At 36.7% G+C, this 25,589-nt stretch overlaps 1 protein-coding gene across 1 annotated transcript in view; it reads left to right on the plus strand.

The window, feature by feature from the left end:
- Positions 1 to 25,589, plus strand: part of ADGRG2 (adhesion G protein-coupled receptor G2) — a gene marked incomplete at its 5' end in the record, with an annotated part of 120,660 nt that overhangs the window by 70,404 nt on the left and 24,667 nt on the right. Inside the window, 8 exon segments of the mRNA XM_044666951.1 lie at positions 10,180 to 10,219; positions 10,925 to 10,959; positions 12,210 to 12,304; positions 13,326 to 13,392; positions 15,827 to 16,212; positions 19,190 to 19,361; positions 20,855 to 21,011; positions 25,379 to 25,522. Of these exon segments, the coding sequence (XP_044522886.1) occupies positions 10,180 to 10,219; positions 10,925 to 10,959; positions 12,210 to 12,304; positions 13,326 to 13,392; positions 15,827 to 16,212; positions 19,190 to 19,361; positions 20,855 to 21,011; positions 25,379 to 25,522 (1,096 nt within the window).

Here is a 25,589-nt window from a genome sequence, read left to right on the forward strand (position 1 = left end):
TTTTCTTTACCGAGGAATGCAAAAGAAAAATAGAAGAAAATGATAGAATGGGAAAGATAAGAGATCTCTTCAAAAGAATTAGAGCTATCAAGAAAATGTTTCATGCAAAAATGGATACAATAGGTTCCGGGTTAAGATGGCGGCAGAGTAAGAAGCAGCTCTTAACCTCTCCTGACCAAAACACACAAAACTCCTCAAGGGGACATAAAAACAAGTCCAGACGAACGGAGGAACCCCACAACAGGGCACAGCGTGGAAGGTATGTGGAATCGGGTCATTTCCATGCTATAAAGGGGTGAAACAGCTCTCACTAAATCGCGGGCTGAGCAACCACCCCACCCCCACCCTCTCCACACACACCACCTATAGCGCCAAAGCCAGCTAAAAAGAAATAGAGCAAGTTTGGGGCACCCATCGAGTCATTGGCAGCTTCGGGGCCTGTTCCTGAGAGCAGCAAGATTTAGGACCCCAAAAAGTTAACGAAAGCACACAAACTCTGAGCACGGGAGCAGGGCGCAGAGAGTGGACGGAGGGCGAGGAGCTCGGGCTCAGAGCTCAGGCGCGGGCGGAGGCGTGGGTGGAGGCAGACACAGCCATGAGCTAAAGCTCTGAAAACCTGAGTGGGGAACTAGTGCAGATGGGTATACGACTGTGGAAGCAGTGCCCTGAGACTTGTAAAGAAACCTCCTGCAGAGGATCAAGCAAGGGGGTACACCAGGGGGCTTGACCTTGGAAAAAACCAGAACTCAGACCTCAGGAGACAAAAGACCACGGACAGACCCTGAGCTCGAGGATAAACCTGAGAAGCTGCTGGGCTAACGATGGCTACCCAGTCTCAGGAAGTTCAGAAGAGAAAGATTAACAACAAGAAAAAGAAGTCTTTAACACTCGACAACTTTTACACAGAGAAAATCCAGACAACCAAGCAAACAGAGGAGGAGAACAAACAAGCATCTGGACCCTCCTCAAATAAGGAAAACTCCTCACAAGCTATGGAAGAGTTCAAAACTGAGTTTTTGAGGAAAATGGAAGAGATCTGGCAAGAAAATAACAGTTTAAAAGGTAGAATCTTGCAATTGGAAAGTGAGGCTCAGAAACCAAATGAACTGATAAGCAAATTGAACACCAGAAATGACCAGATTGAAAAGGAATACCAGAAGATTATAGCTGAAAACCAGAAGATTATAGCTGAAAACCAGAAGATTATAGCCGAAAACCAAAAGATCATAGCCGAAAACTGAAAGATTATAGCCGAAAACCAATCCCTAAAGGCTAGAATTGAGCAATTAGAAGCTAATGATCTCTCAAGACAACAAGAACAAATAAAACAAAGTCAAAAGACTGAAAAAATAGAAGGAAACATGAAATATCTCAATGAGAGAGTGACAGACCAAGAAAACCGGTCTAGAAGAGACAATTTGAGAATCATTGGTCTTCCAGAAAAACCAGAAATTAATAGAAACCTGGACTCCATATTAACAGAAATTATTCAGCAAAATTGCCCTGAAGTTCTACAATAAGAGGGCAATATAGACATTGAAAGGATCCATAGAACATCCGCGACATTCAATCCAGATAAGAAAACGCCCAGAAATATAATTGCCAAATTCAAGAGTTTCCAAGTAAAAGAAAAAATCTTACAAGAAGCCAGAAAGAGACAATTCAAATATCAAGGAGCACCAATCAGGATCACACAGGATCTGGCAGCCTCCACACTAAAAGATCGCAAGGCTTGGAATACAATATTCAGAAAGGCAAGAGAGCTGGGCCTGCAACTACGCACCAACTACCCATCAAGAATGACTATATATTTCCAGGGGAAAGTATGGGCATTCAACAAAATTGAAGAATTCCAGGTATTTGCACAGAAAAGATCAGGGCTAAATGGAAAGTTTGATATCTAACCACAAAAATCGAGAGAAACCTGAAAAGGTAAATAAGATACAGAGGGGAAAGAAAGAAAACTTATAATTTTTAAATTTGCCTTTTTAAGGACCTCAGTGAGATCTAATTATCTGTATTCCTATGTAGAGAAATGTTATGTATAATTCTCTGTAGTGAACTCTATTCACTATTATAGTATTCACTATTATAGTAATCAGAAGAATAATTCACAGGGTGAGCGTTGAACACTAAATAATCTAAGATGACATGGGAAAAAGGGGTTGAATAGCAGGGGACACCAAGAGAAACTTGAGTGAATAAGAAAAATAGGATATTCTATTACACACAAAGAGGGCATGGGAAGGGGAGGGGACAAATACTATTATAAGAAGGAGAGGAAGAGAGCATTAAGAGGTAATAATCAAACCTTACTCTCAGTGTAATCAACCTGGAGAGGGAAGAGTAGCTATACTATCCATTGGGACATAAAACTCTTATCTAACCCTTCTGAGAAAGTCAGAAGGGATAAACCAAGGAGAGCAGGGGAATGGGGAGGTCAAAAAAAGGGAGGGGAGAACAAGGGGAAGGGAATTCATTAGGCCTTTAAAAAACAAAAAGAGGGGAATAACAAGGGAGGGGGCAGAAAGGGAAGTCAATCAAGGGAGGGGATAAGGGATACTGGCTAAAAACAAACCACTGGTTTAAAAGAAAATAGTATAAGAAGAAGGGGTGGGTCTAGGGGAGGATACAAAAATGTCAGGGAATGCACAACTGATAATTGTAACTCTGAATGTGAATGGGATGAACTCATTCATAAAACAGAAGCAAATAGCAGAGTGGATCAGAAACCAAAATCCTACCATATGTTCTCTACAAGAAACACATATGAGGCGGGTAGACACACACAAGTTTTTTTTTTGTTTTGTTTTGTTTTAAACCCTTGTACTTCGATGTATTGTCTCATAGGTGGAAGATTGGTGAGGGTGGGCAATGGGGGTCAAGTGACTTGCCCAGGGTCACACAGCTGGGAAGTGGCTGAGGCTGGGTTTGAACCTATGACCTCCTGTCTCTAGGCCTGACTCTCACTCCACTGAGCGACCCAGCTGCCCCCTACACACAAGTTTAAGGTTAAGGGCTTGAGCAAAATCTTTAGGGCATCAAATGAGAAAAAGTAGCCAGGAGTGGCTATTATGATCTCTGACAAAGCCAAAGTAAAAATAGATATGATTAAAAAAGACAGGGAAGGTCATTACATCCTGATTAAAAGCAGTATAAACAATGAGGAAATAACACTGCTCAATATGTATGCACCAAGTGGCATAGCACCCAAATTCATAAAGGAGAAACTGGCAGAGTTCAAGAAGGAAATAGATAGTAAAACCATACTAGTGGGAGATCTAAATATTTCTCTGTCAGATCTAGATAAATCAAACTGAAAAATAAATAAGAAAGAGGTAAGAGAGGTGAATGAAGTCCTAGAAAAATTAGATTTAATTGATATGTGGAGAAAAATAAATAGGGACAAAAAGGAATACACCTTCTTTTCAGCTGCACATGGCACATTCACAAAGATTGACCATGTTATAGGGCATAGAATCATTGCAAACAAATGCAAAAGAGCAGAAATAATAAATGTAACCTTCTCAGATCATAATGCAATAAAAATAATAATAAGTAAGGGCACCTGGACAGGAAAATCAAAAACTAATTGGAAATTAAATAATATGATTCTCCAAAATTTGTCAAAGAAGGAATCATAGAAACAATCAACAATTTCATTGAAGAAAATGACAATGATGAGACATCCTACCAAACTCTGTGGGATGCAGTACTCAGGGGGAAATTTATATCCTTGAGTGCATATATTAACAAATTAGGGAGGGCAGAGATCAATGAATTGGGCATGCAACTTACAAAACTAGAAAGTGAGCAAATTAAAAATCCGCAGATGAAAACTAAATTAGAAATACTAAAAACCAAGGGAGAAATTAATAAAATTGAAAGTAAAAGAACTATTGAATTAATAAATAAGTCTAGAAGCTGGTACTTTGAAAAAATGGATAAAATAGACAAAGTACTGGTCAATCTAATAAAAAAAAGGAAAGAAGAAAACCAAATTGATAGTATCAAAGATGAAAAGGGAGACCTCACCTCTAATGAAGGGGAAATTAAGGCAATCATTAAAAACTGTTTTGCCCAATTATATGGCAATAAATATAACAATTTAGGAGATATGGATGAATATTTACAAAAATATAAACTGCCTAGATTAACAGCAGAAGGAATAGAATACCTAAATTATCCCATATCAGAAAAAGAAATTGAACAAGCCATCAAAGAACTCCCTAAAAAAAAATCGCCAGGGCCTGATGGATTCACAAGTGAATTCTATTAGACATTCAAAGAGCAACTAATCCCAATACTATACAAATTATTTGATATGATAAGCAAAGAAGGAGTCCTACCAAATTCCTTTTACGACACAAATATGGTACTGATTCCAAAGCCAGGGAGATCAAAAACAGAGAAAGAAAACTACAGACCAATCTCCCTAATGAACATAGATACAAAAATCTTAAATAGAATACTAGCAAAGAGACTCCAGCAAGTAATTAAGAAGATCATCCACCATGATCAGGTGGGATTTATACCAGGAATGCAAGGTTGGTTCAACATTAGGAAAACCATCCACATAATTGACCATATCAACAGTCTAACAAACATTAATCACATGATTATCTCAATAGAGGCTGAAAAAGCCTTGGACAAAATACAGCATCCATTCCTATTGAAAACACTGAAAAGTATAGGAATAGAAGGACCTTTCCTAAAAAGAATAAACAGTATATACCTAAAACCATCAACAAACATCATATGCAATGGGGATAAATTAGAAGCCTTCCCAATAAGATCAGGAGTAAAACAAGGATGCCCATTGTCACCTCTATTATTTAACATTGTACTAGAAACCCTAGCAGTTGCAATTAGAGAAGAAAAAGAAATTGAAGGTATCAAAGTGGGCAAGGAGGAGACTAAGCTATCACTCTTTGCAGATGATATGATGGTCTACTTAAAAAATCCTAGAGAATCAACTAAGAAGCTTGTAGAAATAATCAACAACTTTAGCAAAGTTGCAGGATACAAAATAAATGCACATAAATCATCAGCATTCCCATATATTTCCAACACACTAGAGCAACAAGAAGTACAAAGAGAAACACCATTTAAAATCACCCTAGACAATATAAAATACTTAGGAATCTATCTACCAAAACAAACACAGCAATTATATGAAAACAACTACAAAACACTTTCCAAACAAATAAAACTGGATCTAAACAATTGGAAAGTCATTGATTGCTTTTGGGTAGGACGAGCTAACATAATAAAAATGACAATTCTACCCAAATTGTATGGTGGCAACAAATTGGAAAAGGAGGGTATGTCCTTCAATTGAGGAATGGCTGAACAAACTGTGGTATATGCGGGTGATGGAATACTATTGTGCTAAAAGGAATAATAAACTGGAGGAGTTCCAGGTGAGCTGGAGAGACCTCCAGGAACAGATGCAGAGTGAAAGGAGCAGAGCCAGAAGAACATTGTACACAGAGACTGATATACTATGGTAAAATTGAATGTAATGGACCTCTGTACCAGCAGCAATACAGTTGCCCAGGACAATTCTGAGGGATCTATGGTAAAGAACGCTGCCCACATTCAGAGGAAGGACTGCAGGAGAGGAAACATATAAGAAAAACAACTGCTTGAACGCATGGGTCGGGGTGGACATGATTGAGGGTGTGGACTCGAAACTACCACACCAATGCAACTACCAACAATTTGGAAATTGGTCTTGATCAAGAACACATGACAAAACTAGTGGAAATGTGCATCGCCCATGGGTGGGCGGAGTGCGGGGGGTGAAGGGGAAAGTGGGAGCGTGAATCATGTAACCATGTTAAAAATGAATATTAATAAATGTTTAAAAAAATGGACACAATAAAAACCAAAAATGGTAGGAACCTAACAGAAGTAGGAGAGTTTAATAAGTGCTAAAAAATATACAAAGAAACTATAAAGGAAAGATCTTAATATCACCAATAACCGTGATGGTGTAGTTACGGTTTTACAGCCATACTTCCTGGAGAATGAAGTCAAGTGGGCCTTGGGAAGCATCACTGACTATTAAGGCTAGTGGAGGTGATGGATTCCAGCTGAACTATTTAAAATGTTTCAGTTTCTAAAGAAGAGCAATGTCAAAGAATGTTCAAATTACAGAAAAATTGTGCTCATTTCACTGCCAGTTAGGTCGTTTTTAAGATTCTGCAAGCAAGGATTCAGCAATATGTGAACCAAGAATCACTAGAAATACAAGCTAGGTTTTAAACAGGCAGAGGAACTAGACACCAAATTGTCAATATTCCCTGGATTATGGAGAAAACAAGGAAGTTCCATAAAATATTTACTTTTTTCTTCATTGACTACACCAGTGATTCCCAAAGTGGGTGCCGCCACCCCCTGGTGGGTGCTGCAGCAATCCAGGGAGGTGGTGATGGCCACAGGTGCATTTATTTTTCCTATTAATTGCTACTAAAATTTTTTAAAAATTAATTTCCAGGGCACTAAGTAATATTTTTTCTGGAAAGGGGGCGGTAGGCCAAAAAAGTTTGGGAACCTCTGGACTACACTAAAGCCTTTATGTGGATCACAACAGAATGTGGCAAGTCCTCAAGGAGATAGGAGTACCAAATCATCTTACTTGTCTCCCAAAGAGCCTGTAATGCAGGTCAAGAAGCAATGGTTAAGAGAATTGCATGCTGAAAGCTAAAATGGTAGAGTAAAAGATGCTCTCCTTTCCCATTCCTCCATGCACACACAAAAATAAAACAAATCACCTCAAAACAAAGGAAAGCTGGCAGAATATATCTCACTAGGATGAGAGGAGAGAACAACTCAAACAACACAGCATCTGTAAGAACCAGAAGATCTTGGAGCATCTCATGACTCCCTACCAGAGGTAACAAAACTGCAGAATGGGGATGAACCCAGCTGGTGCCATTCCACATGGCATTAGAGCCCTGGGGCTATAAGGGAACAGAGAAGTGGAACTGGAACTATAGTAACCTATCCACTTCCATATGGCAGGAGAGCCCTGGGCTATTAGGGAGCAGAGAGGATGAAATGGAAAATACTCATTCCCACATGGCAGCAGAGTACCTGAGACAAAAGATGCCAAAACAAGGAAACTGCCCAGCCCTGGACAAATGACAAGGGAAGGGAAGCAGCAGATGAGGACCAGAACAGCCCACAAAACAATGGGGGGATTCATAGCATGGGATGATGAATATAACTGGATGAAACAAAGCTGTTTTTGTCCCAGAACAAGCCATCAGGGCCACCTCCTTGACCAATATCTGTGAAGAATAAGAGTAGCTATCCTACCCCAAATACCAGAGAAGTGTACTCTACAAGTTTGGAGCCTGCCCTCTACCTTAAGAATAGAGAAGAGTCTCAATAGATAGACAGGATAATGAAAAGAAAAAAAAATTAGAAAAATGAGCAAAAGACAAAAAAACCCTGACCATATGAAGTTACTTTAGTGACAAGGAAGACCAAAATATGAACTTAGAAGAGAACAACAATGCCAAAAACAAAAGATGTTAATTTTCAAAGGAAAACACGGAAGGATGTCAGGCCTCAAAAGAATCCTTAGAAGAACTTGAAAACAAGTTAAAAACAAAATATTAAAAGAATTGATAGAAAAACTCAATAACTTGGAAAGAAGCAACAGTTAGAACCAAATAAGAATCAATTGATTGGTTTAAGATTGGAAAAGGAGTTATGTTGTCACTGTATTTATTTAACTTATATGCAGGATACATCATGTGAAATGCCAGACTAGATGAATCAAAAGCCAGAATTAAGATTTCATATCATCTCAGGTATGCAGATGATATCACTCTGATGGCAGAGAGCAAAGAAGAATTAAAAAATTTCTTAATGAGAGTGAAAGAAAAATATAAAAACTGGTTCGAACTTAATATTAAAAAAAACTTATCACATCACTTCTTGGTAAATAGAGGGAAAAGAAGTGGAAGGCAGTGTCAGATTTTGTATTCTTGGGCTCAAAGATCACTGCAGATGATGACTATAGTCAAAATTAAGAGGTGCTTGTTCTTTGGAAAGAAAACTAAGACAAATATGGACTGTGCACTGAAAAACAGAGGCATTACCTTGCCAGCAAACAGCCATATAGTTAAAGCTTTAACTTTTCCAGTAGCAGTGGATGACTGCAAGAGTTGGATTATAAGGAAAATTGAGCATTGCAGAATTAACACTTTTGAATTGTGATGCTAGAGAAGACTTCTAAAAGTCCCTTGAACAACAAAAAGGTCAAATCAGTCAATAATCAAATAAATTAATTGACTGATCTGAAGGACAAATATTGAAACTGAAGCTTTAATACTTTGACCAGATAATAAGGACTCCTTGGAAAAGATCCTTATGTTGGTCAAATGAAAAGGGGATGGCAGAGGATGAGATAAATAGTGCCATGGAAGCAATGAACATGAACTTGTTCAAGGACTGCCATACTATGGTTCATGGGACCAGAAACAGTGTTGAATCAACAACAGAACCAATCCCTTTTTTTGTAGAGACAAACTCATTAAACATCATTGTAAGTTCCCTGAGGGAAAGGATTGCCTTTTGCCTCTAGAATTTAGCACAGTATCTGGCACATCAGAGACTCTTAATGGATGTTGTTGAATACAAATGAAATGAAATAATTGAAGGGAAAATATATCCAGAAAAGGGGGAAATGGTTTTTAGTCATCTTAAGGATAAATATCTTAAGTATCAGGTCATTTTACTCACATACTTTTGGAAATAGTACATAGTTCAGGGTTCCTATAATTCACTAGCTCTACTAGGTTAATGTTAGCTTTGACTATGTTGTTAGGTAACCATCCCTGAATTTTCTGTCTTCTTAGCACCATCTCCTTAAAGCCCCAGGACCAGAACTTATCAATTTTGAATATTTTAGTATGAATTAACTTCACCAGATTTTTTTATTCCAAACTCCTAACCATAGGAATGAGACTTGTTTTGTTTTTTCAGTGAGGGAGAGTTAAGAACAATGAAGGAAGGAGATATAATTCTAGGTCAAGGGAACTTTTCAGGAAATAAACCTGAAGAGAATATCAGGGGTGTTGATGCTGGAGGGAGTAGGGTGGGAAAACTGACCTGTATTAGGGTACAAGATGTCTACAGGGTTTGAAAAGGAAGTGTTAACAAGTGGAATAAGATAATAAAATGGGAAGTGGGAGAACATGAAGGATAAATTTCCTTTCCTTTCAAATTTTGCTTAGTACTGGCCCAGACTCTTTCCCTTTGTGATCCCAGACCTGAATCATTGATTACATACTTGTGATGAATACCAAATTCTATAGATGAACTGGAATTTAGGTCCTTTTTTGTTGTGTTATCTTCATGATTACTTCCTCAATGAAGCTTACTTTCAACTAAACAGACCCTGACAACTTTCCCTCAGATCACATAGTTTGTCTTGTAACTCTTATGTCACTGATGCAATAATATAAGGTTCACAACTGGCTTTTAATATGTATATTTTAAACAAATGATTGCATAATGTACTTGAATAAATTTCTGAGTGTTAAACAATGAAAAGATAAATGCAATGCTTAATCAGCCATTACATTTATTTACTCTAGTTTCTCTATTATCTCACAATGAATATAGGACTTATATTCATACTAAGGTTGATTAGAACAAAGTGGCTTGTTAGAAAGAGTACATACATTGAGAGTCAGAGCCAAGAGCTCTGAGTCTGAATCATGCTGTCCCATAAATTATGGGATTTGTTTCCCAGAAGAATCAGACTGACTAGAAATTATTGCAGGTTTTGGTTGATGGTTTTTTCCCAAACTTTGAAAAATCTGTAATGACTATGGTTTGCAATAGGACGTGACTTTTCAAGGTCTCTCCTTTAATGAAATACCAGATTTGTAAAGACAGACTCCCTAGCAGAGTAAGCTGTTATCATTCATTACAGATACAGAATGGACACTTGGGTTCCCAATGCATATGGGTTTTCATTGTGTGAAGATTCACTCTTGTAAGAAATTTCTTACTATACCTGTCCCCAAACATTCTCTTAATATCAACATAATAAATGCTTTCATATATAAGACATTAATATCTACTTAATTTATCAATGAAATTATCTAGTAATTTTCTCAGATTGATTTAATTTCAAATCCTCTTATTTTATAGAATTTCAGAACTCAAAAAATCACTGAAAAGCCTAAGTGAGGTAATCATGATTATTTCTTTGGTTTATTCATTAGTATGGGTACTTAGAATTGGGGATGGGGGGAAGAACAGTAAGGAATATTGTTGTACTGTATTTCTAGGAAAATAAATATCACTCTCTTAAAATTTCCAAAAATTTTTATGTAGAAGGGGGATTTCATATGTGCTGCTCCAAAAGGCAGGATTATATTATATGAAAGTTCCAGTGAGATGGATTTGAGCTCAGTATGAGAAAGATCTCCTTAATCATTTGAATTGTCCAATAGCAGAATAGATTAATTCATTCAGTAAAGTGGTTATGTATATATACATATATACATACATACACACATACATACACACATATGTGTGTATACATATATACCTTTATATATTTATTTATAGGGTATATTTACATGTGAAACCATTTTACTGTATATGTACATGCATATGTAGAAGTATATATGCACATATATACATATCTTCACATATGTGAATATGTGTATATATGTGTGTAAGTATATATAAATATGAGTTATTATCATCAAGTTCTCCATTATGGAGGTGTTAATGTAGATTCTAGATCTAGTAGGGCTGCTTTGGGTAGCTAGAGAAAATAACTTCAAATCTTTTGTATTTCTTAAATTCTATGCTTCTATATGAATGTCTGGATTCAAGTACTTAACAGATTTCATTTTTGCCAAAATAACATATTTTTCCCTTTCAGTCATATTTCATAACATGTGGGACACAGAACCAAAGGTCAGTCATTTCTTCCAAATTCCTTCAATTCTATTCTTTAACTTTTAATAAGAAATGAGATATTTGCCAGTTCTAGTTATGCCTATTTGCTTCATCTCTAATTCATGCTCTTTTAGTTATTCTGTAGATGACCCAAGAGATATAAGTTCAGGTATTTTGATTCTCATCTAGATTGGATGCCACTAGTATAAATAAGGTCTTTTGTTATCTTTAGCCTTGAGTGCCACCATAGTAGCAAAGAAATGTGTCTGGGCACCATTGTCAGAGTAAGGTATAACAAAGGAGAAGGAAAAAGAAAAAGAGGGAAAGTTAAAGGAATAGTAGAAAAAGTCCAGGGGCAGGGGGTAAGAAAAGAGAGGTAGTGAAGAAGGAGAGAGATAAAGAAGAAAAAAGGAAAGACCCATCTTGCTAAGGGTCATAGCATACCTATAGAAATGATTTAGGTAGTAATCTGTGCTTCCAATCCCTACTAATATTCCTGGATGTAAAAACTAATAGTTTAAGGATAGGAATCTCAATTTTTCTGGACTGTTTGTGCTAGCAAGAAAAACAAACCTACAGTATTATTTTTCACTCATCACATGTAAATAGGCATGCATAATTTTGCCTTAAATGAAATAATATGTTGGATTGGATTTATATAAATGTAAACTGCTAGGAGTAGGAATAGTAACAGCAGCAGTGGTAATAGTAGTATAATTACAATTATTATAATCAAAGCTTTTCATCTTAGCCAAAATAAAACAAAAAAAAATGCAGAGCCCCTTCAGTAACCAGCAGGGATATTCAGAATAGAAACATAAGAGATCTGGAGGAGCTTTTGTTTTCTATCACTATGGGAAATCTACTAGCATCTCTGCCACTACCTTTCATTACCACCAGAGAAGTATACTTTGCTAACTATATGCGTATATGTATATATGCACATGTAAATAGAAAAGGAGGCAGAAAAGCATTGTAAAAGTTTCTCATCATCATTAGGTTTGGAAAAAAGATCAAGAATACATACTTAAGAGGGCTAATGCATAAGTTTGTTTCATATTGCTCTACATTTTTGTAATAACTTTAATCTTTCTTGACTTCTCAAGGGTAGGAAAAGAAAATAATTTAGAACTGAAAAAATATTGAAGTCGGCTTAAAATATTTTAATGTATACATATATTTCTACATAAATATGCTTGTGTTTCAAACTTCTCAAAATCCTGGTCATATAGGCAATTCTCTTTTTTTAATTTCTTTCCACATTTTAGCATATCAAATTGTACATTCACAATAAAAGTGAATATGACAGTGAACATCTGCCCCTTGCTGGTTACATTAAAGAGAATAGAGGTGCGTCTCATAGGTATGTCATGTTTATTCTTATTGCATTATTCATTTTCAAATTGCTTACTCCTTGTTGTCATCTGTCATGTTGGATAGAGAGTTGACCTCAGAGCCAGGAAGTCTTTGGTTCAAGTCTGACCTCTGACATATTGATTGTATAACCTTTGGAAAGTCACTTAGCATCTCCATATCTCAGACCACTCTCTATGACAATAAATTATGGAGCTGCTGCTGACCTACTTCTTTAGAATTTCTTCATCTAAGAGTTCCCTGCACCAATGAAATCATGGGGTCAGTTCTACTTCCTGTACTCTTATTTTAACTATGAAAACAATTTATATTTGAAGTTATGGGTGGAATAAATGTGACTCCTTTGTACCACACCCGGTCACTGGAGAGAAATAAAGAATTCTTCATATGTCAGTAGGGCATGTGCTAGATAGTGAGTATGTTATTATTTTTTAATCTACAAATTTAAATGTACAAAAAAACAAATTTAAATCTACAAAAATCTACAATTTTAAATCTACAAATTTAAATCTACAGAATCTACAAAGGAATAAAGCAGAAGCCATCTTATGTGATCAATGAATCAATAAACATTTATTATTAAGTTCAACAATGTATTAGGTATTGTACTAGGCTCTAGGAATACAAAGATAAAGCCTACATTATATCAGTATAACCTGATTCAGGCTATTAGACTACAACTCGCTATATAGTTCTTTAATAATGTGCTACTGAGAACTAATGGAGAGGCAACATGGAATAATGGATAGGTCACAAGATATAGAGTCAGGAAGAAATGGGTTTAAAATCAGCCTGAGATATTTGGGGACAGAACAAACCTAAGTAAATCATATAACCACTCTGTGCCTCAGTTTTCTCATATGTAAAATGAGGGAGTTGGTTTCAATAACCTCTAAGATCTCTTACATCTCTATATCTATGATTGTTTGAGTAATTTTTTTGGTGAATAACAATGTCAAATTCAGGATGGTTAACAAGAATTCATATTCTTTGCTTTCTGTACAATTTAGAACAGTGCTGTTGCTCCTTCAAGACACATTGCCCTTCGAGTAGCAAAGAATTAAAAGAATTGCAATGGTATGTAAACAGTTCTATCACTTAATAAAAGAATTCATATATAATACATAAATAAAAGAATTCATATATATTAAATATTTAAAAGAATATCCAATTTAGTTAATCTCTAATAACAATGGATAAGAGTTTCTGGAATTACACATTGAAGTGATTTTAATTTAAGATGATACTCTGGGCGCAGCTGGCTTGCTCAATTAATAGAGAGATGAGAGGTCCTAGCCTCAGCCACTTCTAACTGTGTAACCCTGGGCATGTGACTTAACCCTGTTTGCCTTGATTTCCTTATCTTGAAAATGAGTTGGAGAAGGAAATGGCAAACCATTCCAATATCTTGGCCAACAAAATCTCAAATTGGGTCACAAAGAGATGGACACAACTGAAAAACAACTGAGCCACAACAAAAATCACCTGTTAATATTGCCAAGCACTGAGCCAAGAGCTGGGGATATAAATTCAAAAAATGAAACAATCTCTACTCTTTAAGAGCTTTCGTTTTAATGGGGTAAACAAGTAATATTAAATAGATACAGAATAAATATAAATCATATGTAAGCAGATACAAAATTAAAATCCCTTAAATCCCAGAGGATTTGCTAATGGATGTGATTCTGGGCAGCGAAGTAGAACTGGGGATAGAGTGCTGGCTCTGGAGTCAGGAAGACTCATCTCCTGTAAGTTCAAATCTGGCTTCAAACACTTACTAGCTATGCGACCCTAAGCAAGTCACTTAACCCTGTTTGCCTCGATTTTTCTCATATATCAATTGAGTTGGAGAAGGAAATAGCAAACTACTCCATTATCCTTGCCAAGAAATCCCAATGGGGACACAGACAACTGGACATGACTGAAGAGCAACTTAGCAACACCACTTAAAAACAAATTAACTTGAGGGAAATGTCCTTAGCAGTTGGAGTTAACAGTTTCATATAGATCATAGTGCCTCAACTAAAAGAAAGGTGAATTCTATATGGCAAAGGTGAGAAGGAGGTCCATTCTAGGTATGTAGGGCAGTCAGTGCAAAGGGGCAGAAACAGAAAACGGAGCATTATATGTAAGAGGCAGAGAGAAGGCCAGTTTGAATGTGAAAGAGGGAATAAGTTAGAGTAAGGTTGGAAAGACAGATTGTGAAGGGTTTTAAAATCCAAATAGAATTTATATTTTATCTCAGAGGCAATAGGGAACCATTGGAATTTGTAGAGCAAGGGAAATCTTAAGAGAACTGAGGGAAAGTGGAGAGAAACATGAGGCTGGGAGATTATTTAGAAATCTTTTTAAATCAATTTAATAAACATTTGTTAAGTGCCTACTATGTGCCAGGCACTGTGCTAAGTGCTGTTACAGCAGCCCATACAAAAAGTGATTAAACTAAAGGGGCAGCTAGGTGATTTAGTGGATAGAGTGTCAGACCTAGAGAAAGGAGAAGCTAGATTCAAATTTGACCTCAGACACTTCCTAGCTATGTGACCCTGGACAAGTCCATAAATTTCTGATTGCCTGACAAAAGGATCCACTGGAGAAGGAAATGGCAAACCATTCCAGTATCCTTGCCAAGAAAATCCAATGGATAGTTGCAGTCCATATGGATCACAAAGAATCAAACATGACTGAAAAACTGACTATGACTTGCATATATATATATATATATGTGTGTATATATATACATATGTATATATGCATATATACAGATATAATGTATTTACTTATTTTTGTAATGTTTGGTAATGAGAGACTAACTCAAAGCAAAAACTATCAGACCATGAAGGATTTGTTTGTGAGCTTGGCATTGAAAGCACCATTCTTTAGGCAACCAAGCCAACAATTACAGAGTTATATTCACAGCCAAACCTGAAATAATATGTAATGACTCTTGAAAGAATGTGGTTGCTCTTTGAGTAATTAAACATATGCCAAGAATGAAGGAATTATGGGGGAGAAGGGAGGGAAGAAACTAAAAACACACGTGTTTTATTGTAGCTTTCATCTGATTTATCTGTCAACAAATTTAGGAAATAATAATTGCTAAGATTTTTATAGTATTTTAAGGTTTGCAAATTGCTTCACAAATATTACCTCATTTTATCCTCACAACTACCCTTGGGAAGTAGATGCTGGCATTTTCCCCATTTTTCAGATGAGGAAACTGAGGCTGAGAAATTAAGTGACTTGCCTGGAGGTACACTATTTAAATGTCTAAGGCAAGATTCAAATGCTAGTCTTCTTAGCTGCCTCTAGATTTCATTCATTCTGAGTATTGTGGGAGAGGTAGCAGGAGATATAAGAATCAAGGCTGGAAATAGCAGAATTCTGCCATCAGCCCCCACAACTAAAGTAAATTTCAAAAGGGTCCAATTTGGTGTGCTAGAGATGGTTCTCTAAAACCTTCCATCATGGCTCATGTTGTTTTCTTGGATTTGTTTGTTTGTTTGTTTTTTAGTGATCTACATGACCCAGTTATCTGTCAGGATGAATCCAGTGATGTACTCAGTCCATTTTTTCCTTCTCCTAAGAAATCTATTCCACCTTCTCCTCATGCTACCCTTTCCTCCAAAGTTGGTCCTATTTATATTCCTCCAAATATGTCATCTGGGAATAGATTTAGTACACCTTCCATTCAGTCTGCAACCTGGGAAATTCACACTTCTCCCACTCAACCATCCAGTCAAACTGTCATTGGGCTGCCTCAGCCAGAATCTTCCACGTCAACCAGCCCTGAAACCATACCTTCCTCCACAACTCCTTCTATTAACTCTTCAGTCTCATCTACCACCATCTCTACTTCTGTTACTGATGCTTCAACTAGCTTACCTCATGGAATTACAGGTAAGTATGAAAATAAAATAAAATACTAGAGCTATTAGCCTTCTGGGTAGCATTTTTTTCGGTTAAACTGTGTGGTGTTTTCCCTAAGGGAACTAGATTGCATAAGGGATGGAGTGTTGGAATCAGTGTTGGGAAAAACTGAGTTTGAATCCTGTATCATATACTTACTAGCTGTGTGACCCTGGGTGAATTATTTTATCTTTCAGCCTCGGTTTCCTCATCTGTAAATTGGGGGCAATAACAGTATCAACTTCAAAGGATTGTGGTGAAAATAATGAATAATGATGTAAAGCTCTTTGCAAACCTTGAAGTACTATGGGAAAAGGAGCTATTGTGTCTTAAAACAACACTGAAAGCTTGTCCCATTGCAGTTTAAAATCTGCTTCTCACACAATCATTGTTAAAATAAAAATAAAAATGAACTTGGCTTGCTTTAACCAAGATATGAAATGAAGATGAAGAGACACTTCATTTGACAAGAGTAGGATATTACTTATAAGGTTTCCTTTTTTCTAATGAGGGAAAGGAGAGGCAAAAGTTTATAAAAAGCTATTTTTAACATCTCAAGCATGAATGAAAAACAACTATAAAAGTTTGCCTCCTTGGGTATTTATTAAGTTGCAGAAAAGAGTAAACAGAGGCAAACCAAGCAGGGAAAGAAACCAAAACCATTGTGAATAGTTTTCATATTTTAAATTCAGTGAGTGACAATTAGACTTTCCTTGGGGAATTTATTCTGTATGGTGGATGGAAAACAAAGTCCTATGTCGGCACCAGAGAGTTTAGCAGAGCAATAAGAGTCAGTTGTCCTATCCCTTGAGCTCAGTGTACTTGCTTATACTGATTGACTCATGAATCAGAGATGGAAGAGACCACAGGATTCTTCTATCAGTGTCTGCTAAAATACTACATGAAGGGGGCAGCTGGGTGGATCAGTAGCCTAAGAGCCAAGCCTAGAGATGGGAAGTCCTAGGTTCAAATCTGGCCTCAGACACTTCCAAGCTGGGTAACCCTGAGCAAGTCACTTAGCCCCCATTGCCTAATACTTACCACTCTTCTGCCTTGACACCAGTACACAGTATTGGTTCTAAGATGGAAGGTAAGGGTTTTAGGGAAAAAAATACTGCATGAAATCCTGAACATCTATTTTTAACTTACCTGATAACTTTCTTGGCTTGGCCCCTTCTCTTCTAACAAATCGGCTTTAGAAGCCAAGAGAATTTAAGGGCAAATTCACTTACAGGAAAGGCCCAAACTAGTCACTGTGCTGATATTCAAGATGATGAGGTGTCACAGAAAACAACAAAAATTCAGATCAAATTAAAGGAAGTTAGAATGTGTAGTAAGACCTATTACATTTCCTGTGCTAGTCAGAAAGGCTTTTAAAGCCAGCCTTTTGGGTACTTTCAAAATATTCTCAATTACACAAAGTTTGCAATGGCCAAGAGAAAAAAAGATCTATATATAGGTTTAACCAGTATACACAAGTGGATAAATTATTCAGGATCTCTGTCCTTGTATGTGAGTATGTGTGTCTCTGTCTCTGTCTCTGTCTCTCTCTGTGTGTCTGTCTCTGTCTCACTCTCTCTCTCACAGACACACACACACACACACACACAGAGGCCTTTAGTAAATAGCAAATTTCCTAGAGACAAGGGCAATATTTTCTTTCTATTTTTCCATAGTGGCTTACCCTACATTGCTAAATTAAATGAACTTGAACACACACTCAAATATGTAAGTGTTAATGCCTATTGGATCAAAATGTTTCCAATGGAAACAAGAATGTGAATTTTGAAATGTTTATTCTGTCTCCCACACAGGGCCTACACTAGTAGTCCTGCCATGGCAGAAGTATGCTACAATATTTTGCTCTTCATTTATCCATTTAAAACTGCTTATTTTTTATTCATATAAACTTGGCTTCTTTTGAACTTGCTATGAATGTTATGAACCATCAGAACTCAAAGGAAACAAAAATGTCCTCCTGAATGATAACCTTTATCTATTTCCAAGTGTTATCTCATTCCCTTTCCCTGTTCTAAGGTTTCCACATTCCCAAGTCCTAAATCTTCCCCCAATGCCCCAAGCCAAATTTTGCTGCTTATTCTTCCTGGTTTGGCATTGGGAAGGTCACAATAGCCAATATGAATGCCAAGGTATAAAATCACCACATGAAATACACATTTTGAAAGACATAAATAAAGAAGAAAGTGGCGAGGTGAAAGAGAGAAAGATTGGGGAATGCCAAGACCCAGATAATTAGTCTGATGGCACAACTTCCCAAGAACTCTTATTTGTTGACAACTTAATTGTTCAGCATGCCATAATTTCTCAAGGCAAAGAATACTATTAGCAGATAGAATGAGCAAAAAAAAATCCCACTGGTCCATAAACAGTATATCCAACTACAGAATCATTCTAGTATTTATCCTTATTCATTCGCCTATGAGATTTATATCCCAAGAAACTCATCTCACTATTATTGGGCCATATCCTTTTTCTGCTTTTTCTCCCAATAGCTTATACCATAGCTAGGTCAATTCCCTAACTATTAGTGGAGAAAATGTTGCTCCCATGAAGACTATAATCTATATTCCTCCAATTTGCATAGACTACCCAAAGACCCCTTAATATACAAGAGAAGAGGTGTATAGCAAGTATAAGCAGCAGTGGAAGGGTCAGGGGAATGCTATATAGCATCTATTTAGCATCAGAGTAATGGATAAGGAATCATACTACTGCCCTAGCCTTCCAGATACCTTTTAGTGGTTGATTTCTTGAGAATAAAATAGATTGGAAAGGCAAGGAGAATGGTAAGGAGCAGCCACATGAGGCATAAAGGAACTATTTCTCTGATTCTTCCCAGAACCTCATTTTCCATTCTACCTATACCTAGCCAAATTTCTGAGGATAATTTCCCCCTATCTCCATGTGTGATTATTGCATTAAGTGAAGATTTGTTTCTTTGCCATAGAAAATTTTACCACCAGCCGCATAAGTGCATCTGAAATTGAGAACCAAGTATCTCAAATGGAAAAGTCTCTGTCTTCAAACAGCTTGGAGCCTAACCTTGCAGAGGAAATGATTCGTAAAGTGAGCAAACTCCTCCATGCTCCACCAGACCTGCTCACTCCTTTGTCTCAAAGGTATTTGTTTGCTTCTAAACTCACAGAATCCAGGCTATAGCATATTCACAACAAAATATTTGATATGGTAACTTTTCCAGGAGATACAGCCCAGAAATGATCTTATGTACCAATACTGAGTCTGTAGTAATGGATACCTAGAGAAGTTTCCAGGGCATGAGAAATGATAGTCTTACCATAATTTGCCCTCCCTTAGACTTCATCTGGAAGATGGTGCTGAGTTTTTGCCTCTGGAAAGACATCGACGAGCTGGACCTTTCTTCCTCTAAAACACACTAAATTTTCATCCCTCCTAGTTCTAAAAAGCTGAAGCATATTCAAAAGATAATGAAGGAACCCAAAGATAATATAAGAAGCAATTATTAGAGCAAGGGATATTAAGTGTCAGGTAATTCTCTCAACCCAGAAGAATGAGACCTCTTGGGAAAGACATAAAACCATCAAATCTGTGGGTCAAAGACAGGAGGCCAAAATGAAAGCAAAGAGATGTATTAGCATACTAAGGAAGAAGATAGCAGCTTTAACTTCCTAGGGTATCTATTTGATTTTTATAACTTTTCAGACTTATAGAAGTACATGACCAATCAACGGCATTCTGTGGCAACTTAGGATAGATCAGGAGTACCTTTCACAGGAAAAGGAGATGTAGTACAAAAGGGAATCCAAAGGGAAAAGCAAGACATCTAGGGAAATATTTGCCATGCAACTGATAGGACATGTTACTGTAATAAGAAGACATTTTTGGATCAAAAGTAGGAGACGAGAAGAAGTGACCAAATACTTTTTAAACTGTGAAAAAAATTATTTTGGACAAGAAAAAATCCTGAATCATTGAGGTAACCATTTAGACAAGAATAAATTAGATTCTTAAGAACAACAAATACTGGTTTATAACAGTGGATAAAGCTATCTTCTTTACCTTGCTTGTTAAAAATTATTCCTCCTTACTTTTCCATATGGAGGCCATTGGGTGGTCAGGGAATTTCTACACTGTTAGTCCTCAAGATGTTGTGAAATAATTGTGCTTCTAATTTTTCCTCGTGTTAGCCCTGGAAAGAAAAAATATGTACGTTCACATATATATGGGTTAGTGGGATGAGAGGGAGACATGATCAATATCTTCAAATATTAAAGGGTCCTCAGGTAAAAGTTTGTAGGATCAAAGAGTTAGAGCTGGAAGAGACATTACAAGTCATCTAGTCCAAACTCCTGATTTTACAGATGAGGAAACTGAGACCCAGAAAAGTTAAAGGACTGTCCCAAAGTTACTAGATAAGAAGGCCAAGATTTAATCACTAGACATCTGACTACAAATCCAACCTTGTTTATTGTAGGGATAATTCATGCCTCAGCTAAGGACTGGTCTAGGTGATCTCAGAGGTCTCTTCCAGTTTTCAAATACTCTTATTCTGGAAAGTGTATTCTGCTTAGGTGAAAGATCAGTTAGAAACAAGTAGGATTTGAATTTTAACAGATCTTCTCTTCTATGATAGGTTATTAAAAGTAGTGGATGATATTGGCTTGAAACTGAACTTTTCAAATAAGACCATCAGTTTTACCTCACCTTCTTTGGCTCTGGCAGTGGTCAAGACCAATGCCAGCACCTTCACCAAAACTACTTTTGCTGCCCAAGATCCTTCAGATCTCCAGGTAAAGACTACTTTTTTTAACATGGAAACATTTTAAGTAATTTTTATTTCAATACAGTTTGAACTATTTTATCACACTTAGTATTTGATTATAATACTTCTTTGATTATGATATGTGGAAAAGGGTCATATTAAGGTTAGGGAGTGAAGAGATAGTCGCTCCCACCTAGATTAGAGTATGTGCAAAGTTTCTTCATTGACCTGATGAATCTTAGTCTCAGAACCCCTTATTTGCAGAAACTGTTGACATTTTACCTCTTAGATTCATCATCATTTTGAAGTCACTAAAAAAAAAAAAGCAAAAAAAAGTCACCACCACTGCTGTCCCCAAAGATTATTTGTTCAATCATCATTTACCAGTTTCCCTTAGCTATTGTTATGTTCCGGGGCAGCTGGGTGGCTCAGTGGATTGAGAGGCAGGCCTAGAGACTGGAGGTCCTAGGTTCAAGTCCGGCCTCGGACACTTCCAGCTGTGTGACCTTGGGCAAGTCACTTGACCCCTATTGCCCACCCTTACCACTCCTGGGCCAAGGATAGTCCCTAGCCCGGATGAAAAAGGAGGAGGGTTGGGCATGGGGCTAGCAACCCCACCCTGTAAAAACTACATCTGCTAAAGAAACTGCAACCTAAAGTACGGGCAGCTGGGCTAGCTCAGTGGATTGAGAGCCAGGCCTAGAGACGAAAGGTCCTGGGTTCAAATCTGGGCTCAGACACTTCCCAGCTGGGTGACCCTGAGCGACTGCGTGACCCATTGCCTACTGGTTGTGGCCCTATGCTCCTAGAATGGAGTCCCAGGATAAAAAAAATTGTTATGTTCCTGGTTAACATTAAAGTATTCTTTTGGACTTTTCTATTTTTGATGGTTTTTCCTTTGTCTCCCATATGCAAACAGTTGAAAAGTCTGTAATTTTGTGACTGTATGTAATATCTAGTTTGAAACTCCCTCTAGCAAGATAATTGACAACCAACCTATGACTTAGCTGAGAAATCATTGGTATTAACTTAGACATAATGAAGTCAAAGTGAATCTATTTTGTATGTCTAGGGCTTAATCTCATTCCTTGCTTCAAAAATGTGTGAACACTAGGTTACTTAACCAATGATATCTACTGTGTGGCTCTAAACACTAGACCAATACTTTAGCTTTTTATCCTATCCAGGCATCCAACTTAGCCATCTTATTACGTGCCTGGCGACCCCCATTTCCTTTTTTTACCTCTCTAGAACAAATCTTCCTGAGGGCAAAGACTTTTTAAAAATTGTATGCCCAGCACTTGATGGCAAATAGCTTATTTAATTAATGTTTTTTCACTCATTCATTCAGTGACTTGTCCAAAATTATACAGATAGTATATGAAAAGGTAGTATCTGAACTCAAGAATTCCTAGATCTAAATCTGGCATTCTCTCTACTGTTTTATTCTCCCACTACTGCATCTTCTTTAGGGCACTTAATTGAGTATCCAAAGCAAAAGAATATCAGCTCCTTGAGGCTAGGGAATATTTCTTTTTCTGTCTTGCAACCCAAAAAATGCTCATTGAGTTGAAAATAAAACTTATAACTAACACCTCATTGATAAGTTACCAGGCAGTGGGGCAGGAGCTGAAGGATTTTATAGCAATAAGAATGTTTAGAAACACCAATATTCTTAGTTCCCTTAAATGTTTAATTAAGCCTGAGCACCTAGTACAATGCTATATTCACAGAAAATGCTTTAGTAATGATTATTATTATTATTATTAAAGAATCCCTTGCTTCCTGGTCCTATTGCTTTGCCAAATCCCCTACCTTGGATGACTCATACCATCCACCTCCTCTACTATTTATGAACTATTGAACCAAGCTGGAGGAATTTAAAAAAACAGTGTTAACTGGGTCTACTATAAATTTGTTATCTGATTTCAACTGGGCCTTCACTGAAGCAAGGCAATCCTTTTATTCCTAACTAATTGATTCTCTGTCCCACTCAATACAGTGATTATTCCAAACCTTCTATTCTCTCCTCAAATTTTCCACAGCATCTCCTCTACTTAATCTTTCAGCTGAGCACCTTGCCTCATATTTCTACCAAAAAAAAATGAAACCTATTGATTATTTTCAATATATCCTGTATGTAGCTTATTTCTACATAGTTGTTTGCATGTCTCCCCCATTAAATTGTGAGCTCCTTGAAAGCAAGAACTCTCTTTTATCTTCATATCTTTTTAATTATTTTTTTATCTTTGTATTTTCAGCACTTAGCACAGTGCTCGGCATATAGTAGGTACTTAATAAATGTTAATTGGCTGACTGTTTCTCCTTCTACCTGTTTGACTTCTCCATCTACTTTGCTGAATCATGATCCAAGTCATGCTCACTAACTATTGGTGCACCCTAAATCTCTGCCCTGGTTCCTCTTCTCTTTTCACTCTATATCTTCTCATTTAGTGATTTTATTACCTCCCATGGATTCAATGATTACCTCTATGGATAATTATCTATCTCTAATCTTTCTCCTGAACTCAAGTCCTACATTGCTAAAAAAAAAAACAAACCCTATTAGACTTTTCAAATTATATATACCACAAGTATCTCAAACTCAGTATATCCAAAGCAGCACTTACCTTTCTTCTTAAACTCACCCCTCTTCCTAACTTTCCCATTACTGTCAAAGGCACCTCCATCCTTTTGACCACTGAAGTTCAAAATCTTGGTGTCCTCTTTGACTTCTCACTCTTATTCATCCTCCATATCTAGTTAATTGCCAAATTATATCATTCTTATCTCTTCAACATCTCTTATATGTATCCTTATCCCACTCTTCACCCAGGCACTGTTTTAGATCCTCATTATCTTTTGCCTATATTATTGCAATAGCCTCCTAACTGGACTGCCTCAAGTGCCTCTCCCTCACACATTAACCAAGGTTATTTTCCCAAAACTTCCTAAATTATGTTACCTTTCTATTCAATAAATGCCAGTAGCTCATTATAACCTCTGGGATTAAATATATTAACTCCTCTATTTGACTTCTAAACATATTCACAACCCTTTTTCCAGTCTTCTTATACTTTTCTCTTTTCTACATACTCTATCATCCAGTCAGATTGGCTTCTACTTACTGTACTTCACATTTCCCTCCTCTGGGCTTTTTAACTTGTTTTCCCTAATTTCTGGAATATTCTCCCTTCTCTCCTTTAATTCTTTCAATCCCTGGTGTTTTTCAAGACTCAGTTCAATTGCTTCCTTCTACAGGTGGCCTTTCCTGGTCTTCCATCTCCCCCCCCCCCCCAAGGCTACCTCATATCTTCTCTTTATGGATCTTATATATTCCTATTAATGTACATGCTGTTTCTTCCATTATAATGAAAACTACCTTTGAGGGCAGGGTAGTAAGTGACAGTCGATATTTGAAACTAGATTCTCTGATTCCAAATCTAACACTTTCATTTTTCTTTTAATTCATTAATTAATTTGTTACATTAAAATACCCAGTTAACTTCCTACCCTCCCCCCATTAGCATTTGACAAATAAATATATAAAACTATGTCTTACTTATTTCTATTTATCAGATCTTTCTTAGGAGGTGGAAACACAAGTCATTTTTCAAACAATATTCCTGTTGCTATATATAATGTTCTCCTGATTCTGCACTTTTCACTCTTCATAATTTTTTATAGATATTTCCAAGGTTTTCCAAATTTAATTTGCCATTTCTTATGGTACAATAGTATTCCATCACAATCATGTGCCACAGCTTATTTAACCATTCCAAAACTGATGGACATCCCTTTAAACACTTTAGAATATATACATTTTTTTCCTTTTTCCCTGATCACTTTAGGAAATAAACCTAGTAGTGAGATTGCCAGGTCAAAAGGTATACATAGTTTTATAACTTAACATAATTCCAGATAGCTCTCCAAAATAGGTGAATCATTCACAGTTCCTCCAACAATGCATTATTATCTCCATTTCTAATTTGCCACACTGTCCTACAAATACTAGAAGAGAATTTAAATTGAGCTCCCCTTGTTCCAAAGATTGTGCTCTTTCTACTACGCTATACACTACTTTTCATTTTGACCAAAGAATGACCACTGTGGGGAAATGGAAAGGTACTTTCTTCCTAAGAATAGCCAAACACTATTAAAAAATCTGCCACATTCTTTATCAATCCTCAAGGTAGTTTATTAAACTGAAGGCAAAACTGAAATGGTATCAAGTTACAATTTTAATTTCAGTCCCATTGTCTAATCAAATGTCATCAGCTTATTTTAAAAACATTTTTTACTGAGTTCTGTCCCCAAGCTTCCTACTTCAGACCTTCAACTTTCTCCTTAAATTATCTCCAGAAATCCATCATATGTCTCTTCGTTGATTTTCAGGTTACTTTAGATACTCAACCTCCTGAAAATAGTATTGGTATTATTACCCTCCCAACCCAGTTGTTAGACAATTTATCTGCTGAAGAGTCAAAGATGGCATCTCGAATCCAGTTCAACTTTTTTGAGACACCTACCTTGTTCCAAGTAAGTTTTCTGCCAGCTTCTTCTGTTTCATTTAAATATTACCAAACTCATTGTGAATAAAATGACT

Source organism: Gracilinanus agilis, chromosome 3, assembly GCF_016433145.1.
Source record: "Gracilinanus agilis isolate LMUSP501 chromosome 3, AgileGrace, whole genome shotgun sequence".
NCBI lineage: Eukaryota > Metazoa > Chordata > Mammalia > Didelphimorphia > Didelphidae > Gracilinanus > Gracilinanus agilis.